Source organism: Gavia stellata, chromosome 14 (assembly GCF_030936135.1).
Source record: "Gavia stellata isolate bGavSte3 chromosome 14, bGavSte3.hap2, whole genome shotgun sequence".
NCBI lineage: Eukaryota > Metazoa > Chordata > Aves > Gaviiformes > Gaviidae > Gavia > Gavia stellata.
The window spans coordinates 789371-812105 of NC_082607.1; the positions used below are offsets into that span (position 1 = coordinate 789371).

Sequence of the window (22735 nt, forward strand, 5' to 3'; positions counted from 1 at the left end):
CAAGTCTGTAAAATGAAAACAGCCTGGAATGACAAAGATTACGTTCAGTGACAAGAAACACAAAGTCCATGTACCTACAAAGGAAAGGTGTGGAAAAGGTCACAGACATTGACACCACTCCCCAAAATGTTAAAAATTAAACAAAAAGATCTCATTGATCAGCATTTTTCTTGGAGTCCAACTATAACAAAAATAACAGGAAACCTTTCCTTTGACAAACTGAAACAACAAGATTTATTCAGCCTGGGGAAAGAAAAGAGACTAGGTAGGAGCAGTTGACTCGCCCCACACCACCAGGGTTATCACCAAGAGGGAACACTCAGCCCTCCTCTCTGCCACTGAAGGAGAAGCCGGGAAGGGGCTGAATTTGTAGCAGGGGAGAAAAACCTCTCTCACCAGGAGAGCACTCACAGCACCGAAACGAGGAGCACTGCCAAAGTCTCAGTCCTCCGGGAGGCTGCAAGACAAGGCTGGGCAAATATCTGCCTACGCACACAGCATGGCTGTGTGCTGAATGCCTGCGGGGAATAACCTGATTGCCCCAGCGTACCTGGGAACTACCTGGGAGTTAGCTGGGAAAGGTTCCCACAGTGCCACCCGTCCCCTTCCGGCTGCGGGAGCGGCACCCTGCTCGGCTGGCAGCTGGCCCTGCTCAGAGCGGTGCTGGGGAGAGGTCCTGTGGGCCTTGCGCTCACCTTTCCGTTGCCGTGCGTGAAGCACAGAATGGCTTGCTTTGGAAAACCTGCAGGAGTTCTTGTGCTTGCGGTTCCGACCCTGCGCTCACTGCAAAGCACGTGGAGGCACTTGACCACCGCCGAGCAATTTAAAGACTGTCTGAGAATAAACCAAAGAACCTCAGAAGCGCCTGGTTGACACCAGAGCTCTTGAGAAGGGCGGCATCCGGAGCTCTGGCACGCCTGGCTTGGCAGGGGTAACACACGAGGGAACAAATTGGGTTCATAGCGAGGCACGTACGGCAATAGCTCATCCCACGGATAAGGGGAGAGGATGCATTTTGTGCTCTATTTGCAAGTGAGGGCCCTCTTCCCCCATCCACAGGTGGTGCTTTAGGAGAAGTACCTGTCCTTCTGCTAAAAGCCAGCCGTAACGCTGCTGCACAGCCAGTGAGTATGAGCTTCCAGTGTTAGAGGACTCACTCTGCAGTTGCTGAGACAGACACAAAAGGGAAAAACCACAGCCTCGTGACACAGTCCCTCAGCTGGCATCATCAAAACATAACCTTCTTGATGAGTCAGTAACTTTTGAGTTCTCTTCCAGAGCGAGGGCTTCAGAGCCCAGCACATGCAATCTCCCAATAGTTTATGATGCTTGACCACAGGGCCAACATGCTGACTTTCACTGTGGTTACTCAGGACAATGTGAAACCTGAAGTGTGCATACACCGGGAGCCCGAGCCAGGAAAGGAATTGTCACTGGGAGAAAGAGAATCCAGCCCTGAACTTACAGGGAAAATGTCAGTGCCCAAAAATTTTCACTAGAATTTTTTTTTCTTGCTCTACAGGAAGAGTCCAGGCATGGATTTCCTGGCTGCAGTCGCAGAGCAACCCTCTGAATTCGTCCTTGCACCACAACCACGTGGCTCAGGCTGCACCCCGCTGCCAGACCAGCGGTGTCCAGGGGCACCGGGGTGGACCCGCGCTACTGGCCTGGGTCGACACTTGCAAACCCTTGCAGAGCAGAGCAGAGCAGGGAGGCTGCCTGCAACCGCTGCCTGCCAAGCCACACCTGGGAACTGCCTGGGATTGACTCAGCTGGCCTCCACCAGAAGCATGCCAGGAACGTCAGCTGCTGAAAAACAGAGGATTTCAGGTTCCCCTGCATGGGAGGGAGGAACGTGCCATCTGATTTCACTGCTCCATTCATCTCTGAAGGAGCTGCTGATTCGGGGGGACTGCAGCCACTCTGTAGCTATTAACGTCCCCGAGGCAAAGTGCTGCTCACGATAGACAACATCAACGCAGCGTCTGTGACCTGACTCACACTTGCAGTGTTCAAAGCCACTACCTGATGTGCAGGGGTGTCAGCCTGCTCTCTGCCTACGTAAAAAGAAAGAAGTGCTGTATTTACAGATCAAACACATTCCCTAAAGTACAATAAGAAGTCCTTGTGAATGTTTTGCTTCATTCCCATATCCTGCACATCAAATGAGCTCCTGTGCTCCCACGCAGATCTCTGGCACCCTTGCAGGAGATGGAAGCTGCTACGGAGATGTCAACGCCCTGCTGCTGTTTCAGGAATAAGAGAGCCTTGCAAAGCGGTTCAGCCCCAGCAGGCACTGCAGGGTTTGGTGTAGGAGGAGGAACACAGCACAGGCTTCTTCGCAGGGGGAAACCAGGGACCTCTTCTTGAAAAAGCAAAACAACTATTCCCCAACAAGAACAGAAGTAGGGAAACGCGCTCGTGTCACCACGGAGCGTTTTACATTTGCTGTGATCTCTTCTTGCTCTCCTCCGCCCACGATCCCTCCCTTCACCTCTGCCGTTTCCAGCAGTCTTCCTCGCCCGCCAAGTGCCGCAGCCCCGCCGCACCGGCTCACCGCACCGACTCGCTGCTGGCAGGCTCCGCTCCCCTCCCAGGACCAGCACATGGAGACAGGCAGAGAGGCAGCACAGGGGCACAGGACATCGGAGCTTTGTCCCTTCCAGCCGAAAAGAGGGAAGGTCCTTTGCTTGGGCGGCTGTTTGCTTCAGATCCCTCTGCTCCCGGGGGGGCATTTATAAGGCAATGTTTTCCCCTCCCTTATTCAGATGTGGCTGGAAATTCAGCACCTCTACTGCCATTAGATTTGGAGGCTGACTCATTTCCAGTGGGTTTCACCTAGAGACTTTCCATAAAGGAAACCAGATTTTGAAGGGCAAGCTGCAATCTGCTTTAAGTTGCTTTAAATAAAACAACCCAAAGAACAGGCTTTACTTCCTTCCCCTTTCAGCTATGGCCGAGAGACCCGACATCAGCAATGTCATACTTGCAACCGCTCTTCAACAACAGCCTGACAAAAGCTTTTTTTTTTTTTTGTTCTTTTTTTCTATTTCCAGCCCCCAGGAGCAGCCTGGCTAATGCCCTGTGCCCCCCGCCACGGGCAGCCCCGTCACCTCAGCCCAGGCAGGTGCCCCCAGGGTTTTGTCCCATGGGCCAGCGTCAGACCCGCGGGGGCTGGAGGCTCTCCTGCCGTTCCCTCCCATCCGTTGCCACCCCTGCAGCACCCACACCCCTGCACTGGCCATTCAACAGCGCTAGCTAAGCCAAGAGCAGGGTTAATTTGAAAAGTGCTGGGTTTAGGGCATTTAGGCCATTGGTTTTAGCTCCCTGGGTGCAGCTGGCAGCTGCGTAACCTGCACAGTTGCACAGGGCTGGCAGGGATGTAAAACAGCTTCAGGATTGCTAATCCTGAAACAGATGTGCGGGAAGTAGTATGACATACGTGCCACAGGCTTCCCTGCCGCGAAGGCAGAGGCTGGCGATTATTTGGCATACAATGAGACATCCAGCAATTCATTTTTCCCAGCCGTTTGCAGTCTGGTCCCTTTTTCAGGGCAGCGCAGGGCAGCTTTGTTTTTGTAACGCGTTCTCTGCGGAGCAAAGGCAGCTTTAGGAGCGGCACCTGCCTGGATCGGGAGATACACCAATGCTCTGGGCCACGCGTGCTCCCAGTCTACCTGTGGCACTGGGAAGGAGGACTTGCTGGGAGGTCAGCACCACGCCACTGTCCTCCCCACCACCTGGCAGCATGGAGTGGGGCTGGAGCCGTGGAAAACCTCCGCAAATTATCTGCTGAATTGGGAATGTGAAACTCTACCCGTGAAAGTTCAACTTTGTAAAATACGCTCTGGAATAGCTGACGGGCATCTGAGGAACCCGGCTCCTGATGCTGTTTAAAAACATCAATGCAGGCAAAGTCCTAGAGAAGGAGAGACTTTCTCAGTAACTGAAAGTTTGCATCAAAAAGGAGAAAACTTACCAATATTAATCTCATCATCCGTTAGTGTGTCACCAATAAAGTCGAACTGAAAGGACTGCAAGGTCTGGGAGAATTTCTGTACTGCCGATGAGTAACCTGGAAAAGGACAGAGCGATACGCTGTGTATTTTTGCAATTGTTATACAGAAGCAGCAAGTCTTAGAAATTTAGCCTGAATGGAACAAAACTATAGGGAGACGCTCAGAAAAATCCATAGGCATCATGAATTTAAAGCACTTCAGAAAACGTTGCAATGTTAATACCATTAGAGGCTGCAGAAAGCATTTGTTTTGTTTTCTTTTTCTTCCTCAGTGTTGCTGAGAATGCTTCTCCAATACCAATGGATGCACCAAATCGTACAAACAGCCGATCAATACCCTCATGTCCTGCTACGTGCAGGAAGAGACACAGACACATTTCCCCTGCAGGAAAACACACAGTTTCAAATACAGCATTCACCACCGCTGCAGGAAGGTTCTCAGAGAAGTAGATAGCCCCGGTGCCACGCATGCATCAGCACAGCTCCTCGGAGCACGGTGGCTGTCAGACAGGCTTCTCACTGTTCAAAGTAATTTTTTCATTGTATGGGAGAAAAATCGGAAGAGTCAGAAAATAAATGTGGGAAAAAAGATAGGACTGGAAATAACTGCCCCTCTTTAGGGGGTCACAGACACAAACAGACCCTGAGAGAAATACGACAGTGCTGCAGCTGAGTGCAGTGAGCTGAGGGCTCAAGCTGTGCTGGTCAGAGCGGCTGCAGCTGGCCCTGCGACCCGCTCCTGGCCCGCTGGTGAAGAAACGTTCAGCCTTGAAGCAAAGACACTCCCTGATGGCGGTTGGTAGCTCAGCCCAAATTATTTTTGGGCCTTCCAGAGAAGTTTCTTGCCAAAAGGATCCTTTGTGTCTTTGCATCCTGCGCGGCTGCTTCACAGCCTCGTCAGCGGCTCCGTTGTTGTGAAGGCGGCTGCTGACATTGGCAGAGGAGCCGCAGCCGGGACGGGGCAGCGACAACGCAGCAGACCCCAGCGCCAGAGTCACCCGCCTAGGGACAGCTGTGACAGCCACAGGCAGCACTTCACCGCAGGAGAAACCACGTCCTCCTCCCGCTGGCAGAGCACAAGAGGGACACGCGATGGATTTGACAGCCTCGCATCAATCACACCTTCCTGCAGAAAGTTAGACTAACCCCCCCAAAAAGCGTGTTTCTCCAACACCAAATACCCAGGGTGCAAACAGGAGGGGGCTGAACTTGCCTGACCTCAGGGAATAGAATGTAGACAACAAAACAAAAGCAAAAGAATAATTTTATACTTTATGTTGCTATTTTCCACAACTTTAGACACTAGCTATAGGCGCAGTCCTGGACTGGATTCCTCTGCGGGGGGTGCACTGGAGATGGCGCTTTCTGAAATTCAGGAGGCTGCAAGTGTGGAAGACGTGACGGAACAAACGTTAACGTGCAACCAGCTCGCACACCCCTGCTTCGCCAAACCAGGGGAAAGACTGCTGTAACAGAGCAACGCTGTGTACGTGGGTGGTTTTTTAATTTGTCTGTTTGTTTAAAATAGTAAGACAAGCACAATCACTTTTGGCATCGGTTGTTAAAATCTGGGGGGAAATAACGGCCAAAAATGAGGTGTGTATTAGTGAGGAATTGTGCCTGCACAGTACAGGCTACCCCCTGCATTTCTAGCCTTGGGAAAGTGGTGATCCGGGTGTATTGCAGGCTCAGTGACAAAAGAACTTATCACCACGGTGGCAAACATGAGGTTTTCTGAAACACTGCTATGAAAGGGAGAGAAAAAAAACTGGACAATACCAAATCAGACGTTGGGAAAAGAAATCCAGTGGCCCGGGTGGGATGCCGGCAGGTCCCCAGACTGCTGTGCTTCCCTTCTCCCAGGTCAGGAGCGCCCTGGGGACCCCTGGCCCTCCCCAAGGCCCTGAGGAACCACGGCACGCGGGGACAGCCAGGTCCCCAGCCCGGAGAGGAGTGCGGCCTCGAAGTGCATCCAGTCCCCGGTTTCCCCTCAAAAGCCTCCTTCAGCGGTTTCCTCCGACGGGTCAAACCTTTGCTCCTGAATGGGCAGATTCAGGCCTGAATGTCGCTATTTAAGCACAGCTGCCGGGGGGCTGAGAGAGTGTAAATGGGTGAACTCCAGCACAGAATGATGTCAATGACTTGGTGGAAAACCTCAGCAAATAATTCACTCTCAGTCCCCGCAGCGTTCGCTCCAGGCTGGGGCCAGAGGCTCTCATTCAGTCGTCGCTCAGGGGAATCTTTGTTCGTTCCCCTGCAAACCCTTGTCGTCTTCCCTGGATGCTGCTGATGGCCCCCGCCCAGCCCCTCCCCGCACCTCAACTACGTTTATGAGTGGGTGAACCTCAAGCACCCCGTTTAAACGCCCATCCCGACCTGGCGCCAGGTCCTTGAGCAGCCCCTCCGAAAGCCAGCGGCACCTGAGGCGGTTCCTCGCAGCCCACCCTCCCGCACCCCCGGCACAGCACCAGATCCATCACCACCTTTGCCTGCCCTGGTTGGTGTCTGTCCCTCTGTCTGGTGTCCGTCCATCCCCCTCCACATGCATGGGCCACGAGGCACTGGCTGGCTCCGGCTGCGTGCATCCCTGTGAGCCAGGAGCGCGGCTGCTCATGCAAATCCCACCGACAGCACCTGCGGGGACGGGGGGTTTGCATGCACCCTTTTTCCATCGCGTGTGTCAGCACAGCGTTTAGCCCCAGCATTGGAGAAACAGTCCTTGGCGAGCTGCTTGCCTTTTGGTTTTTATAGAAACAGGGGGTAGGGCAATAGCAGAGAAGGGTTTGAAAAAGCTGAACACAATATATTTTAACCAGAAAAAAAGAAACGGTATAGCTGATTTAAGTTACATTTTCCTTTCAAAACGTTGCCTGGCCTGAAAGTCTATTTGCCAATTGTCTAGCTGAAGGAAATCCAGGTGGACATGCTATAAACCACATCTCACATTAGTTTAATAGTGGAAAAAAAAAAAAAAATGAGAGCCCCTTAATTAGTTCAGGTCTGTTTGGTTTCGCTTGGGACAAGGAATTTTTTTTCTTTTTGGGGAGCCATCCTCATCCTCACCTTCAGCAAAGTCGGGTGTAGGAATCCCTGCCTGCGAGTAGCGACTGTGTGCATTGACCCTGCCATGCCACCCCGCTGCCCGGAGCTAACTGCGGCTGAAGGCAGACAGCCATCCCCGCCGTCCACGCCAAGGGACGGCTGCCGAGGACATCCCTGGGGTGGCCGGGGCAGCCGCCTGGTGCCGTGCACAGACCCCACCATAGAAAACCAGCTGCGGAAGATTTAGGGTTAGGAAAGGAGTGGACAAGCCAGAGGGAGAGCCAGGGCTGCGAACGCCTGGCGTGGCTCCTGAGGAGCGTTAATGGAAACCAGACTCCTACGGACCAACGTGACTTGTCCTCATACACGTACAGAGCCTTGGCTGAACACCGGCTTCTAACAAACCCTGCTATGGTATTACGGGTGTTACTATAATGATGGGGTGTTTATTGGCAAATTAGCGCAGGGAGGACTCTGGCAGCCGACCCTGCTGCAGCAGTGCCTGCTGGCACCAGCCACCGAGGGAACAGAAGATGCTCACGCCCGGGGGGCTGTGTCCCCGCGGGGTCCAGCAGCCAGGACAGCACCAGGGCCCGATGCAGAGCATCGCCACACGCTGCTCAGAGACACTCAGCAAGAAGTCGCCCCTTCCCTTGGTGGCACCCGAAGGGTGGTGTGGTGACACCAGGGTCCGGGGCAGGGCAGGGGGGGACGGGGAGAAAGGGACGAGCCACAGCCACAGGGAAGTGGCTCAACAGCAGGAAGGGGCCAGCGCGGTCAGCAGCTGGAGCTGGGCAGGAAGAGATCAGCTGCATGGAAAAACGGAGCTGCATCTCCACGCTGGGAGAGATAAGCCCATATTCTCCCTCGTTTTAACAAACTCAGAAATCTTCCCCCCCGATACAAACAGACGGCTGCCAAACGCCCCCCGCTTTGCACACCCGAAGCCTGGCAGCAGGGAGGGTGCGGGCTGGAGAGAGGCGGCTGCAGGGTCTGCCCTGCTCAGGCAGCACCAGGAACGCCTGCGGAGAGCTGGACCGTGGCTGAAGGAATATCCCTGGCTTGGAAGCACAGCGTTATCACTGCAAACAGCATGCAAAGCCTCACCACCGCCTGGCAGCCCCCAAGGACCCTGCCTGCTCTTGGTGCAGCTCAGCCCGTTTCCATGGAAACACACCAAAATGAATTCGATCAGGAATCCTCTAGGACTCTTCTTCCTTACAGCATTCAGTAAGCGATGCCAACTTTCATGATTTGTGGTCACAATAATTTACTCTTCTAGTAAAAATGAAGTCCCATCTCTCTGCACAGAATAACCCCAGCCCAGCGGCGCCTGGCAGGAGGGAGGGAAGGAATGCCAGCTACAGCCTTGCTAGTCTTAGGAGGCACACAAAGAGCTTTCTGGTTTGTATTTATGTGTGTATAAACACACCTCCAGAGATTGCAGCTATTGAAGGATGTGCCCCACAGCCTGCTCGGCAAAGACCCAGCAGGGATTCTCATTTCAACCTTTCACAGCAACCGTAGGTAACCGAAGACTACGAACAAAAAAATTTTGCTATCTTTGCAAAAGCCACGGGCCTCTGAAAAAGCATGGGTTACAACCAGGAGCCCTAAAACAGGTTGTGGTTCTGCCTTTCCCCCCCAAGGCTTAGAATTTAAAACAGAAGGAAACCATCGCCGCTGGAGAGACCCCGCGGGGGGACGCAGCCCCCCGCACCGCCTCACGCTGCCATGGGACGAGCGGACGCGGCTGCGGAACGGGGCACAGAGGTGCTGCTCGAGGGTCTGCGATGCTTAGATGTCCCAGGTGCACATCTCCGGTCAGCTGCACCCCTCAGAGGAGGGTCGCGCTCACCCAAGTTTCTGTCTGTGCGATTGCAATGGCCCTCCCTTGCCAAGAGAGGAAAGCACGTCCCCGAGCACACGGGAACGGCCGTGCCAGTGACAACCCGCTGACGACAGCTACAGGGACCACCAGGATCTCTGTGCACCAGAGGAGGAGGGCCGTGCCCGGACTGCCTCATCCAACACCACAGGGACACAACATGACAGCGGGTGTAACAAAGGTGCAAACTGAGCAGCCAGATGTTTAGAAAGAAACACTTTAAAAAACAAAAAACCTCCTACTGTGTAGGAGAGCAGTCGCAGAGCATATACCTCACATCTGCTGGGACCGGGCTGCCAGAACCCCCACACAGGTTATTCATACCTAAATATCCCCTCGCTGACCCAATTATTGGACGTTTGTTAGCTGTGCAGCAGTTGGTAAAGCCAGCACCATCTCTACTTCTCCCTAGGGAATGGCCAGACGAGAATCGCCGCTCCTCCGGAGGAGCTCCGGGGCCGAACAGGCAGCGGGTCTTTGGCCAGTCCTCAGTCGCACGCTGCTCCCTGCGCATCGCACCGCAGGTTAAGGAGAAAACAAAATAAAAATTAAAAAAACCTCACCCCATCACCGTAGCACTCATAGGCCAGCGACATTTCAGAGTAAATCCATCCTTAATTTAACTTGACTCCAATCGGCGCTACATACTGAGAGGCAAAAGCACAGACCGCTGAACCAAGACAGCCTGCAGTGTCCCCGACCCGTCCTCTCCCCGGGAAGGGGATGGGACACCCCTGCCCGCATGGGAAGGCGAGAAGTGACTTTAACTGGTCTCCCCGCCTGCGCCGAGGCCCGGGCAGTGAGGGGAAGAGCAGCCAGAGACCGTCAAGGGGGAACCAGCAGCTCCTAAACCAAGCTTCTGTGCCCACCAGACAGACAGACCGCAGCGCGGAGCCGTCCTGCGCGGAGCAACTTACCGACAGCTCCAGCAATCCCTTCTCGCTACTATTTGTAACTGCCAAAATCTTACTTAAAAGTTGGAAAAATAAGGAAAACCCAAAACGATTTTGAGCTATGGCAATGCCAATAAACAGATCAAACGTAAGGAGGAGCTCCATTTTTGTATTTTGCCTTCCTCTTCCCCAGCTTGAAAACAGAAATATCAAAACCAGCCACACTTTTTCTTCTTTCAAATAAGCAAACAAAGACAATAAAAGTTCATTCTGTACTTAAATAAGAGCATTTTAAGCCAAGGACAAATTTTAGGGTTAGGAACTGAACTCTGGAAATCCAGTTTTTCGGGAGAATGTTGCAAGACCCTGATGCACAGCAGCTGAGGATGCACCCAAATTTGTTCCCAGTGCTTGGTCACTATGGAACATTTTCTACTTCCTCGTGGAGAGCTGAGCAACGGGACACGAGAAACACCATTTTTCCTCCAGTGTGCAAAAGAGAGGGCTGCGATCCCTGAAGGGCAAAGAATGTGCCCATTGTTAACGACTCCCACTGAAGAATTTCCCAGGGAGTTGCATTACGAAGGAGATGGAGTTCATCCACGCTGCCACCCCAGCTGAGATGAGGTTCTGGACACGGTACCCAACCCACCGCTTCCAGAGGATTCTCTGTACTTGCAGCAAAGCTTTATGAGCCAACACACAAAGTGTTTTTGGCCAAGGGGGCCGGATTCTGCTCTGAGCTGTTGTACTTATGCAGCGTGTACTAACTGGATGAAGTCCCCAAACATTGTCCCACCAAAATACCTCAACTCTGAATCAATGAAGTTACCCCAACTGAGCCCAGATGTCCCATTAGGAACGTGAGTAATGAGTCCTGACTCACAGAACACTCCTAAATACTCTACAGCTGCGCCAACACAAAAACATGCTGATTTTTTCAGATGAGGGAAAAAAATATTCTTTCAGTCAGCCTTCAAGGTAGTCCCAAATCCACGCAAGCATCTTGCGAGGAAAATAGCACTCCTGCTGCTCGATGACCAAGAGATGCTTACCCTTAGGTAGTTAAAAAACGGCCCAGCACAGCGTAGACAGTGCTGTGCATTAACTCGTGGCAGGTTGTTCCCCAGTGCCCCTGATGCTGTGGGGGTTCAGAAATACTGACACATTTTACAAAGGCCATTTTCCAAACACTGACATGGGTTTTCCACTTGCCAGAAGTAAATGGCTAGCATGAACTTCTAGAAATAACTTGCTATATTTAGCTGTACTTTACAAAGCTCTTGCAAAGGAATTTACTGAATGTCTAATGCTTCTGTCATACATTTCTTTTCTATCAGTCCTTTATTGACAGAGACTTTTACGAACGGCCACTTCACTCCTGCAGTTGATCCAGCACAGGCTCCAGGGTGCAGAGCAGGGCTGTGGTTCAAGTACGGATACATTTTTCAGTAACTCTCCCTACCTAGCAGCCTTTTGCTTTGCAAGCTGGTTATCTGCCCTTGTACCATTACCTAAACTTAGACGGCACCCTCACACTTTTCCCCCGCCTCGCTTCTGTTTCCTGTCCTAAACCTAGTTTTTCATTCTCATAAATTCTCCTCCTTGCCCAGGCAACCTTGTGGTAAGTGCACAAACTTGCTTACCAGGCTTATTTTCTTTATTTACTGTTCAATTAAAAAAAAAGACCAACACAGCAAGTCTTCACATTTATCATATATTCCTTATGCTTGTCTTACCTCCCCTGTTACTGACAGAATCCTGCTATACCGTACCTGTCAAGCCTTATTACACTGGATCGAAGATCAAGGGGGTTAAATGCACAGAGAGGCTTTTCTGGCGGCCACGAGCAGGAGACGACTGCGGGTCTCCTCATCAACAGCTCAGAAATTAGGCAATGTACCAGCTCAAAAAATAAAACAAAAAGCAAGCAAGGTTGGAAGGACAACAAAGTTTTGGGGTATATTGGTCTGTTTTGGAGAAAACAAAGTGAGTGATGTGCATTACAGCTTCTGGGGAGAACAATGCCCATGTGCTGCACTCTTCCCCTACCTCTGATTAAGCGCATGCTAATTATCTAGCGTAACTTTTCTTCCCTAGACCTTCGTAGTGATCGGTACCGTTGATCAGGAAGACAAGCACGCAGCAAAGCCACATTTTAAAGCCAAGACAAGGAGCAGACCGTTCTCCCAGTGATACCTCACAGTGGTTTCCCAGAGAGCGGCGCTTGATGCTGTACTTTTAATGCTTTTATACAGGACAGCATACAGATTCATTTTTTAATAATTTTTGCTTCCGAAATACCAGGACAGCCATGATCTTAAGTTCCCACAAAGCGCGGGACCCTTCGGCACAGCCTCCTCCCCAGCCCGGCCAGGCAGGGACAGCACAGGCACGCATACCCACGCTCTCCCACGAGCAGCAGCACGACAGAACGACCACTGGCCCCAGCACTTCACCTGGTGCCCCTCATGATGAGCGAGAGGTAAAACTACACATTGAATGCCTGAACTCCTCAAAGGACAATTTTTCACCTCTGGCATTCTTCTGGCCTTTCAAACCGATCTCGCAGCCCTGCAAAGCTGGAGGAGTTCCTTCAGCAAAACTGGAAAAGACACGAGGCAGACAGCCCAGAACACGTGGCTAACTGAAATGGAAGTTAAAAAAAGATTAGCAGCCTTAGAAATCAGCGAAAGTGTTGAAACGTGCATTAAGAAATACTACAACTATAATTTATCTCAATCATACGTGTCATGACATCCATCCAGTATGTCAGAGGGGGAATTACCAAGTTTTCCCCGTCAATTTTAACCCCAGGTTTACAGACAAGCTGCATTAAGAAGAGCTCCCACCACCCCAGAAGACCAAAGGGGCTGGCAAACACCCCGCTGCCGGCAGCGCGGCTGCAGTCAGCCCGTCTCATATATTATTTCACCCCAAACTCTAACAACAGGAATTCCTTCGATCGCGATTCAGCTCCCAGCAAAGCCTGACCATTTAGGAAATTACTATTTTTTGTATTTCAGTTGAGTGAAGGTGATGCAGAGGAAAACACGCTTCATGAACACCACCTGACCGCAGCACCCAAGGGTGCCAGGAAGCGACGCCTGCAAGCACCGGGCTTGGCACAGCTCTAGGACCAGGTGACGCAGCCCACGGTCGAGCTCTGCGCCTCGCTGATACAAACAAGTGCCACGCTGCGCGTTTCCGATATAAGGCTCAGTTTAATCGCTCAGGTGAGCTCCGACAGGAACAACTATTTTTTGAGCAAATGCTCAAAGGGTCACAGACGCAGAGAAGACTTCACCGAGGAGGAAACGCTGCCACAGCCCTTTGGCCCACCACGGACCAAACCCCAACCATGGGGGCTGGCTGCTGCTACACCTGCATGAATTTCAGACCACCTGGTGTCCAAATCCAGCCGTCACTACAACAGCGAATTGCCCGGCACCGCCCTGGAGCGTACTACACTCGAGCAAACGAAGGAGAGCCTGCTGAGAGCCATAGCGCAAGGGGACGCTGCCCAGCGCCGCAGATGAGGGTGGTGCCGGCGTTCCCGTGCTGGGGCGGTCAGCAGCTCCCAAACCCGTTACGGGAGGGCTCCAAGGGCGGTGGCACACGCCGCTTTCCCCGCAGACCTCAAAGGAGGAGGCTGCCGACCGCTGGCCCCTCGCAGCAGAGCATGCCGAGGCTGCCGACGGGCGTGGGGATGGCAGTACCAGGTGAGCCGTGGCTGCGGCAGCGGGGCGTCACTGCTGTGACCGCGGCGGTAATTCAAGCAGGCGGTCAGATGGAAGTAGGGTGAGGCTAGCAGGTGGCTCTGTCTGCTGCACCTACTTATTTACCTAATTATATCACCTTAGTTACCTATTTATATCACCATCTCATGGAGGCCAGTCACGTTTTACAACAGCCTTCCCCAGCCCTGGGGACAGGGCTTAGGGATGTTGAATAAAGGACAGACTCTCTGAAAAATAAAAAAGCCCAAAAAGCTGAGCCACAGAAAGCAAATGAATTTTCTCCTCCCTCGGAAGGAGCGAGCTGCCGAGGAGGGGCTGAGCAGCCCACCTCCCGGGGGCAGCAGGAGAACCCCGTGCAAAGCGGCTGGTCAGTAACGACAAGGCACAAATCCTTGCGGTGCTTCAGGCCGCCTGGAGCTCCCCGGCTCCGAGAGCAGCCGAGCAAGCTTTTGGCACGGCTGCTTTGGCGTAAGCGGCAGGAGAGGGTGTGCTCCAAGAGCTGTGGCTCCCTGCTGTACAAGCAGTACAAATACAGGGAAAACAAACACGAAAACAACAGACTCTTATCCGGGGCAGAGCGTTAGCAATCCCCACAGAGATATCTTATGATCCGCAGAGCCATCAGATGCATCTCATTTCAGCTTTCCAGCAGCCACCCTTCCCAGGCAGGGGCAAGGCGAGTGAAAACCAAGCACTTTTGCAGGCGGCTTCAGCAAGCGAGCGGAGCCAGCGGCTCGCTCCCCCGGCACGCGATGATTTCAGAGTTTCCTTCGATAAGGGCGCAGAGAGGGCCAGGCAGGAGGCCAGATGAGTCACACGCGGCGCAAGAGGAAGACTCGCGAGCAGCTTGCAAGCAATCTGAAGCGGTTCAGTGCGGGGAGGAACGCGCATCCCTCCTGCTCCAGGGCCAGGAGCTGCTGCCAGCACGGACACAGCCCGGCCCGTGCCAGCCGGCACCACCTGGGAGCATTCCCGAGCACCATCACCCGACCAGCACCGGCACAACCTGGACCCACCCGCCCACAGAGCATCGTTAGGTGGGCTGCACCGAGAGCTACCCCGCCTCTGGGCACCTCCGCGAGCCCCAGATCCCACGAGGACTCGGGGTCCGGCTCTGTGCCTCTGCCACAGAGGGTGCCCCGACACCCTGCAGGTCCCCAGTTCATCGTTTGATGGCACAGGAACAGGTCACGTCCCTTGTTGTCCATTTTCACAACTACGAGGTTTAGTAAGGTTAATAAAATTACTCGTTTTTTAAAAACATCTAGCCTCAGCACGCCATAATCAGTCCTGGCTAGAGGAACAGGATAAAAAAGGGAGAGAGAACAGGCTGCAGAAAGCAACCTGTGTTCTGGGCTTTACTTATATTTATAAACTTTATCTCGGGCTATTCATCTGCTCTTATCGCCATTTGAATGACTCATGACTGCACATTCACCTGTACGGAGAATTTGGTGACAAAACAGGACACCAGCCACAAAGGCAGCATTTGAACGTGCCCCAGAAAGGAAAAGCCAGCGTGACCTGGGGATTGCCGCTCCCGACGGAGAAGCTCAGCTGACAGCAGTGAGGAGTCTGCAAGGCAAAACAGAAACCAATGTGGAAAAGCCCACCATCACCAAAACATAACTGAGAAGTTTCCAAAAGCTTTTTTCTTCATACGTATCAGAAACTCAAATAGAAGGTTTACACAGTTTGAAACATTTGTTTAATACTTCGTAAGAAAAATAACTGCTGCCTGCTGAATGTCACCAGCAGTTTCATAGGAGCTTTCATTTTGGCGTGTCCAACATCTGTAAAATAGCACCGCTTGTTTGCAGGAAAGAAGTTTGTCCTCTTTTTCTATAAACCTCACAGTTCTTCAAACTGCGCAGAAACTCTGTACTTCTGAAAGCCAGTGCTGAGAAGCAGCGCTCCCGGCAGCGAAGGTACTGCTTCGGCAGCGCACGGCGCTGCAGCCCGGCATCCGCGGCACGCTCTCGCCCCTTTCCCCCTCGGGGAACGGGCCATCTTGGCACTCCAGCTCCTCCTCGCAGACCGGATCCCCAGCCGGGCAGCCAGAGATGGGTGCTAGAGCCATGTTCTCTAGGCAGGTACAACACGGCACAGGGCCGAGGAGCAGCGTGGCCAGCACTGTGCCACGGGGAAGTCTCCGGCTGCGGAACGAGCAGGGCTGCCGTTGCCGCTCCACGAAGCTGGGCTGGCACACAGCGGGGCAGAAGCCACCCGTGAAAAGCTGGTGGGCGAACGCAGGACGCCACATCTGTAGTTACCAGTGTGCTAGCAACAGAATTAATAAATAAAATATTCCAAAAATTTCTCAACAAAAAAGCGAGACAAGCTGAGTCTTCACACAGTGACTCAAGAGGAAACTCTTTGGTCAACGGCAGTGCTGCTGCGAGCCCGTGGGCTGTAGACAGACACATTACAAAACATGGATAACACCCACATCCTCCCAGGGAAGGAGCCAGGAAAGGCAAGAGAGGATGGATGAAAAGCTCTCTGCATGTCTCATGTGTGGCAGAAGAAAAAATATGCTTAAACACATGAAAACGACTTAACCTCTCGCCCTGGCCCTTTGTGCCGACGTATAAAGATGAGTTCTTGGGAAGCGTATTGGGGCGCTGACCGGGCTGGAAAAAGCCACCACAAAATATTGCACATTTGTTTGTTTTAAGCTGGACCAGGGCTGGTCCACAGACCGTTCACCAGCCCCTGCGCTGGCAGGGAGAGGGCTGGCACGTGGTGCCACCGCAGCAGGGGCTGGGGAGGGGCGGGAAGCGACCCCAGCTGATATTCCTGCCCTGGGCTTCTGATCAGCAAACCAAGCCCTGGGCACCCCTCGTGCAGGCGACAAGGACATGGACGGAGCGGCTGTCAGCAGCAGAAGCCGGCAGTTCCCGGGGAGGAGGCTGGGGACCCCACCGACCCAGCTGGGGGGCCGACCTGGCCCATGCAGGGAGGGGAGCGAGGCTGTCTCGACGCTCCCCGCGGAGCCCGGCACCACACAGCTCCCACGGGAGCCGCCGCTGCGCAGCCGCCGAGCCTGGCACACCAGCCATGCGGCAAAGCAAACACGACGGCACCAACACACAAGGCAAGCAAATTGCTCCGGCCTGGAGCAAAATCTAACAAACACACACCAATGAGCCCCGAAACAAGGGGTACAATACGCCTCGCAACTGGAGTAGGCAGATACCGTGCATGTTCCTCATCCTGCCTGCCTGCATCTGAAGATACGGCTTTGGCAGTTGGGAGGAGGGTTGGCTTTTTGGAGGGTGTTGTTTTTGTTCTTTTTTTAACTATTGTTTTTTAATTTCTGGTTAGGGCACGTCTGTTTTAGATTTGCACCAACTTGGGGCCCTAGATTCTGTGCACAGTGCCTACAGCCCAGGAAAACAAGCTGCTTCATCGTCTGCCGGCTGCAAAGAGACTCCCCTCTTCCTACCTGTCCTGAGGACACCCACAGAGCACGGATGCTCACCAGGGAGAGCAGCGCCGGCGGCACATGAGCTAAGTCCGCTGCGTTGATGTACAGACTCGGAAACTTTTTTTTGCAAGTTGAGCATCATTTCAGAGCTGCTGCAGGGGACGGGGAATTTGAACTCCCGCTCCACTCAAAGGCAGAGACATAGGCCCATAGAGGGAAAAAAAGGGGATGTGATTTTTTCCAGTGGAAGGAATCACATTTGGTGGATATCGTTATGCACATCATATTAGGTCAATGATGCCAGAGTACTTCCAGTATCACTTCTGTAAATGGTATTGTGTGTTACCAGTACTGCAGAGTACTGTGGTCTCTCCAACATACAGACATACACAGGCACATACAGTTTGTCAGCTCAAGGCCTCCCAAGGTCTCTGTATGAACAGCTTCCAGGTGTTTCTACTATTACCTTTGCCATAAGATGGTGCAAACCACAGCCCGCAGTGCTGTAGCACAGTGGTACTCAGGAGCACGTAGGTCTCCAAGTCCTTAAGAAGACATTTTCATTCTATTACTGCAAGCGTCTCTTTTGCAGAGGATCCTGGTTCCTGGCTAAACTAGCATGCCCTCGATGTCTTTAACTAAACCAATTACACTCAGTAACATCTAGGAGGTGTCTAGGTCTATACAACATCACCCTAAAGCAATTGATTGTTTTTAAGCTGGGTGTAGGTCTGATGTCTCCTCAGACAGCTAGACCTGAGAAGTTAGGAGAAAATTTTAAAAGTTACCGGTAGTAACTACTTGTGCTTCTGAAAATCTTCCTGTAAGAATTAGGATAACAGTAGGAAAGCAGTGGCTGCAGCAACAAAGCAAGGAAGGAAGGAATTTGCTGCACGCTTCAGTGCGCACCTGACCAGGCTGGAGCCCTTACTGGATGAAAGCCCCAGGGCGGTTGGAGAAGACCGGCAAGGAGCGGACAAGTACAAGGAGAATACATTATTGCTCGAGGAGAGTGAGATATTTTCCAGCAAGTCATTTTTTCCCCTGCTAAAGTCCAGAAACAGCTTAACACTAGCTGCTGTGGTGTAATGTGCTCAGAGAGAAAGGTTGTCCCTGCAGCAGTGAGCCATCATCCCCTTCTGAAGAGTCAGCCCAAGGCAGCTCCTCCCAGTGCCACCAGCACGGGTGGAAAACCAGGTCCAGAGCGAAACAAAAGACTTCAGTGATGCTTCAGTGGGAAAGCGCCAGGGGACAACCAACAGATCTGCGTCTGCGTTTCTTCTCTGTGATGCTTTCCCCAACCTCCTTCATTTGGAAGGTGAGTGAGGAGGAAGCGGGGCTGATACCCGGCTGAACTCAGCCCCGCTCCGGGCAGGAGCGTTCAGTCACTTGCTCCATCTGCAGCTCCGGGCTCAGGTTCCCCATAGTGCTCTGCAGCCAAGCAAGATACTGATAAAACAGCCAAGAAGCCACTTACTTTCCTTTCTTCCTGCTAACGCACCCCTAAGCTGGTGTAATGACAAACGCCACATCCAAATGCAGGGACAGCAGACCCGCCAAGCTAACGAGACCACCGAGACCTTACCCAGCTGATTATACCCAGCCAGGGCCAACTCTTTGTTCTGAGAGCCGTGCCTACTGGTACAGGGTCTGATCCCGCATCCGTCCAAGGTAAGGCTCGGGTACTGACTGTTGCTGGAGCACAGCATCAGGAGAGTGCAAGGATACAACCGGAGGAGAAAGAAGAGGACAAACCAACATTTAAGAAGTCAGATCCGCTCAGCAGCAGCTGCATTACCGACCCGGGGCTCACGAGCAGCCCCTTCACGCTCGCCTAGCCAGTGGCATCAGAGGAACTGCTTATACGAGTCTTGTTCAGACTCCAGATTCCTCGGGGTGTAGTGGGCAGTTTCCATCAGACAGAGGGCCTCTATGCATCCACACGGACGATTTCTGTGCATGTCTTCATTAATGTGCCGTATGCTGGCTCACAACTAAGCTGTCTTTGTGGGACGGGATATTTCTAATGCAGGCGCGTCGATGCCGAGCTCTGCCAGGAGTGCAGAGCTAATGTTTGCCTGGAGAGCTGCAGCCGTTCCTGCGCCAGCAGAAGGGCACGCGTGGGGCAGACTCGCTCCTCTTCCCCCTTTTCCAGAGGAGCTTTAGGTTTGTTCGGACATAGGCAAAACCCGCTCTCTGGCTCGAACACAGTAACATATTCAAGCCTTTGCCTCTATAGACTTTATATGAGCCAGAGCACGGGATTTCTGCAGGAATCGGGCAGATGGGCCACTCCAAAGCTGCTTTAATCTCATTAAAATACCACGCTCTGTCGACACTCTGCTTTCTACGCTCCAAAGTGGTAAGCTCTCAAGCACCACCTCTAACAACAGCACAGAAACTTGTCGAGAACAGGTCTGCCACGCTGAGGACTGCAGAGTCCCCTGAGCCGACAAGCTGATTCCCACACACAGCGCTGCGGTGCCAGACCTGTGGGGAAGAGGATGACGGCGGAAACTTCCCTGCGTCCCCATTCTCCCCCATTCTAGGGGAAAAGCCCACCCTGTCCCTTTTACTACAGACTGCCATGTGCTTCGCAGGCATAGACGCCTCTACACATTCCTCTATCATGTTATCCTTCCAGGATAAAACACTTGCACTGCCTGGAGAGGCTGGTTAACTGACATGCAAAGTCAGAAGCAATCTGCAAAGCTTTACCCAGTACAGAAATCAAGTTCAAAACCACACATGCAACATTTGCATGAGAACTCAAAGCTCTTCCAGCTTCAGAAGACAGTTTACACCATTGCAGCACTCGTACTTTAATAAAAAGAGCCTCAACTTGACATTTCTCAAACTCCATTTGATATATAATTGCGAGAGAAGATCAAAGACCAGGGGAAATAGATGGTTTTGCATTACCACACACAGAGCAGAGTGCAGCAAGCAGGAGAGATTCTGAAAAACCCAACGTGTTGAGCCACAGAAAGAAAATGCTGTAAAGAAGCCATTCTTACAACAACTGTGATGCTACACCGTCACCTGCTTCAGACATCCTGGCCCGTGGCCTCGAGCACGCAGCCTACAGCGAGTCTTGTCTGCGACGCCAGCGCGGGCCACCACGGCACGGGGCTGCGAGCTCCGGGATGCAAAGAAGGTGCTGCCGGGGCTGGACCCCCGGTGCCCACGCCGAGCCCTGGCCAGCCCAAGGGGGCAGACGGACTCCAGCCCGGCACGCTCCGAGTAAGGGGACCTTGCAGTTCCCACAGGGGCCCGCAAGGAGGGCAGAGCTCGGCTTTCGGGGGTGAGCGAAGCAGCTCCGGAGCAGCGCTGGCCTACAGAGTGCCAAGGAACCGCGCTGCAGGCGAAGACACCGGCTGGCCACCCCAGCCCTGGGGAGGAAGGCTGACCTCCCAGCCCCGCTCCCTCCCTGGACAGGGCGAGGCCACGGAGGGGCTTCAGCGCTGCCAGCGCAACGTATGGGACCAGCATCGTCACTTGGCACTGCCAGCGACTCTGCATACTCCTGGCACAAAAAAGAAGGGATGCAGCCAACTCTACAACAAAAATAACTCACATTTCTGTCTCAAAGTAACTTATTTGCTATCACTGACTTGCACGCCCAAGATTATTACAAATGAACAATATTTTTCTGTGCTTTAGTCAGTTTAATGTCTCATTTGGCACAACCTTATACTTGGTTACCTTACGGTGTCCCACGTATAGTCAACTGTTGGGGGTTTGTCAGTCAGCAAAAGAAAAAAAAACACACTTTAAGGCAGCAACTGTGTGACTATAATCACACAATCCCCACATCAGGACGTGGGAAGCTGCATGACACTTGGGAGGGCTTTATCCCTGGTATTTTAACTATTTCAGCTGGTAACATGTCAGAGTGGGGTAGGTGGGGTGGAACCAGTTTCTCTTAATCCCTCGAAAGGCAAGAGGAGTTTAAGGCACCGAAGTGCACCCCTCATTCGGGTAACAGCCCCCCCACTTCAGACAAAGCCCTGAAGCGCTATCTGCTCTGCAGAAGGGGAAAGCGAGGCACGTAGCAGACCAAGGGGAGCTGAAGTTCCCCCTTACTGCCTCCCTCCTTCGTGGAGCAGGACAGCACGACTGAAACCACGAGCACGTGCCTTCCCATTCGCGTGGGGGCTTTCTGCAGCCCCCAGACCAGCCTCCTCCAACGCATGTGCTTTGGAGCCACACAAGCCATGGCTGCTGCTGAAAGCCCTCCTTCAGCCCGCTCCCCACCCCGAGCTAACCAGTGCGGGAGCTGCTCCTGGCTCTGCCCCACCGCCAGCCCAACAGAGGCAGGGCTTTCCAGGGACGGTTTCCAGTGCTGGCCCCTGAACAACTGTGCCGGGCACAGTACTCCCTCCTGCTTCTCCCTACAGCGGAGCAAGAGGCAGGGAAGCCCCACTGCCTGGGAAAGCACTTACCCTGCAGCCCTGGCTGCGCTTCCAGCCTCTCCTGGGTTGGGGAAGGGAAGGGAATGGGAGGGCAAGTTCAGCTTTTCATTAGAAACGCGAAGGGAAGCTGAAGTTGGCAGACTCCTGCAGAGGAGCAGCAGCTCAGAAGTGGATGAATTTCTCCACCAAGGCCCACGTCCCCCCGCCGTGGGTCCCCGCTGCCCTTGCCTCCTCGTCCGGGAGCTCAGGAGTGGCAGTTTCGGCTTGGTGGCCAGCGGGAGCAATGCTCCCGATCTGTGTCGACAGATGGACTCCCCGGCAGGGACAACCCCCAGCACATCTCCATGCCATGGCATCTCCCGCGGGAAGGGGGACTCGCCTCTCCTCCTCTCCAGGACAGCGGGTGGGCACCCCCGAACCTTCGCTTGTCTCCTTGAGAAAGCGCTGGCTGCCTGCACTACTTGTGCGTGCCACACATAGGAATCACTTAGGGCCTCGAGACCGGTGCGTATCAACACCGGTAAACAAGCCTGGAGTAAAGACGTGGCTGCCTTAAAACTGCTCCTCGCAGCACATCACAGCCAGGTCACACTCACAGTGATTCACCGCTCGCCATCACTGACCATCCCCACGGATGGGACGGAGCGAACGGGCTTAAAACCGGGAAACGGAAGGGAGTACGTGCATTTGTAAAAGAAGCAATCCATTTAATTAAAACAGTGCACCTACCAGCTAGACATATACCACTGGAAGCATTTAATATACACATTTACAATTCCGTGGTACTTGAATGACTTGTTTAAAAAATTTGCGCTCAAATTCACATATTAATTTGCTACAAATACGATTATGGTGAATTAATCTACCAGTAAAAGGGCTACAAAAAAGTCAAAAGACATCCAAAAATCTCCAAAGAGAAGTCACTGAAGTAGCACTTACTAGATGTTGGATGCCTAGCTTGTGCTGCTGCCATAATAAAGTGATACTGAGTGGGTTTTTTCTTTTTTAGTTTCTAGAGACTCTGCTGGAACAGTCCTAATATTTTACTACCCAGCAGGTAGGCTGAGACAACCTTAACTGGCTGGACACTTTCAACAGGAACACTACCAGCAACCCAGAAAAAAAACCACATACGTGCTCCTCGTATCGGAGACGACTCAAAGCCACCCGGCTTCATCCAGCGCACGAACTGAAGGTCCTGCAGAGCTCCACATAAAGTCACGCTCACTTTTTTTCCTATTACTTGGCAAATGGAAAATAAAAGACAACTCAGGTTTTGGAGTCTAAGTGTGGACTGTGTTTACGGCAG

The 22735-nt window shown here is 52.8% G+C and overlaps 1 protein-coding gene across 1 annotated transcript in view; it reads right to left on the reverse strand.

Moving 5' to 3' along the window:
• Nucleotides 1–22735, reverse strand: part of OPHN1 (oligophrenin 1) — a 69278-nt gene that overhangs the window by 43982 nt on the left and 2561 nt on the right. The window contains exon 2 of the mRNA XM_059824218.1: nt 3980–4075. Within this exon, the coding sequence (XP_059680201.1) occupies nt 3980–4075 (96 nt within the window). The remainder of the gene's footprint in view (nt 1–3979; nt 4076–22735) is intronic.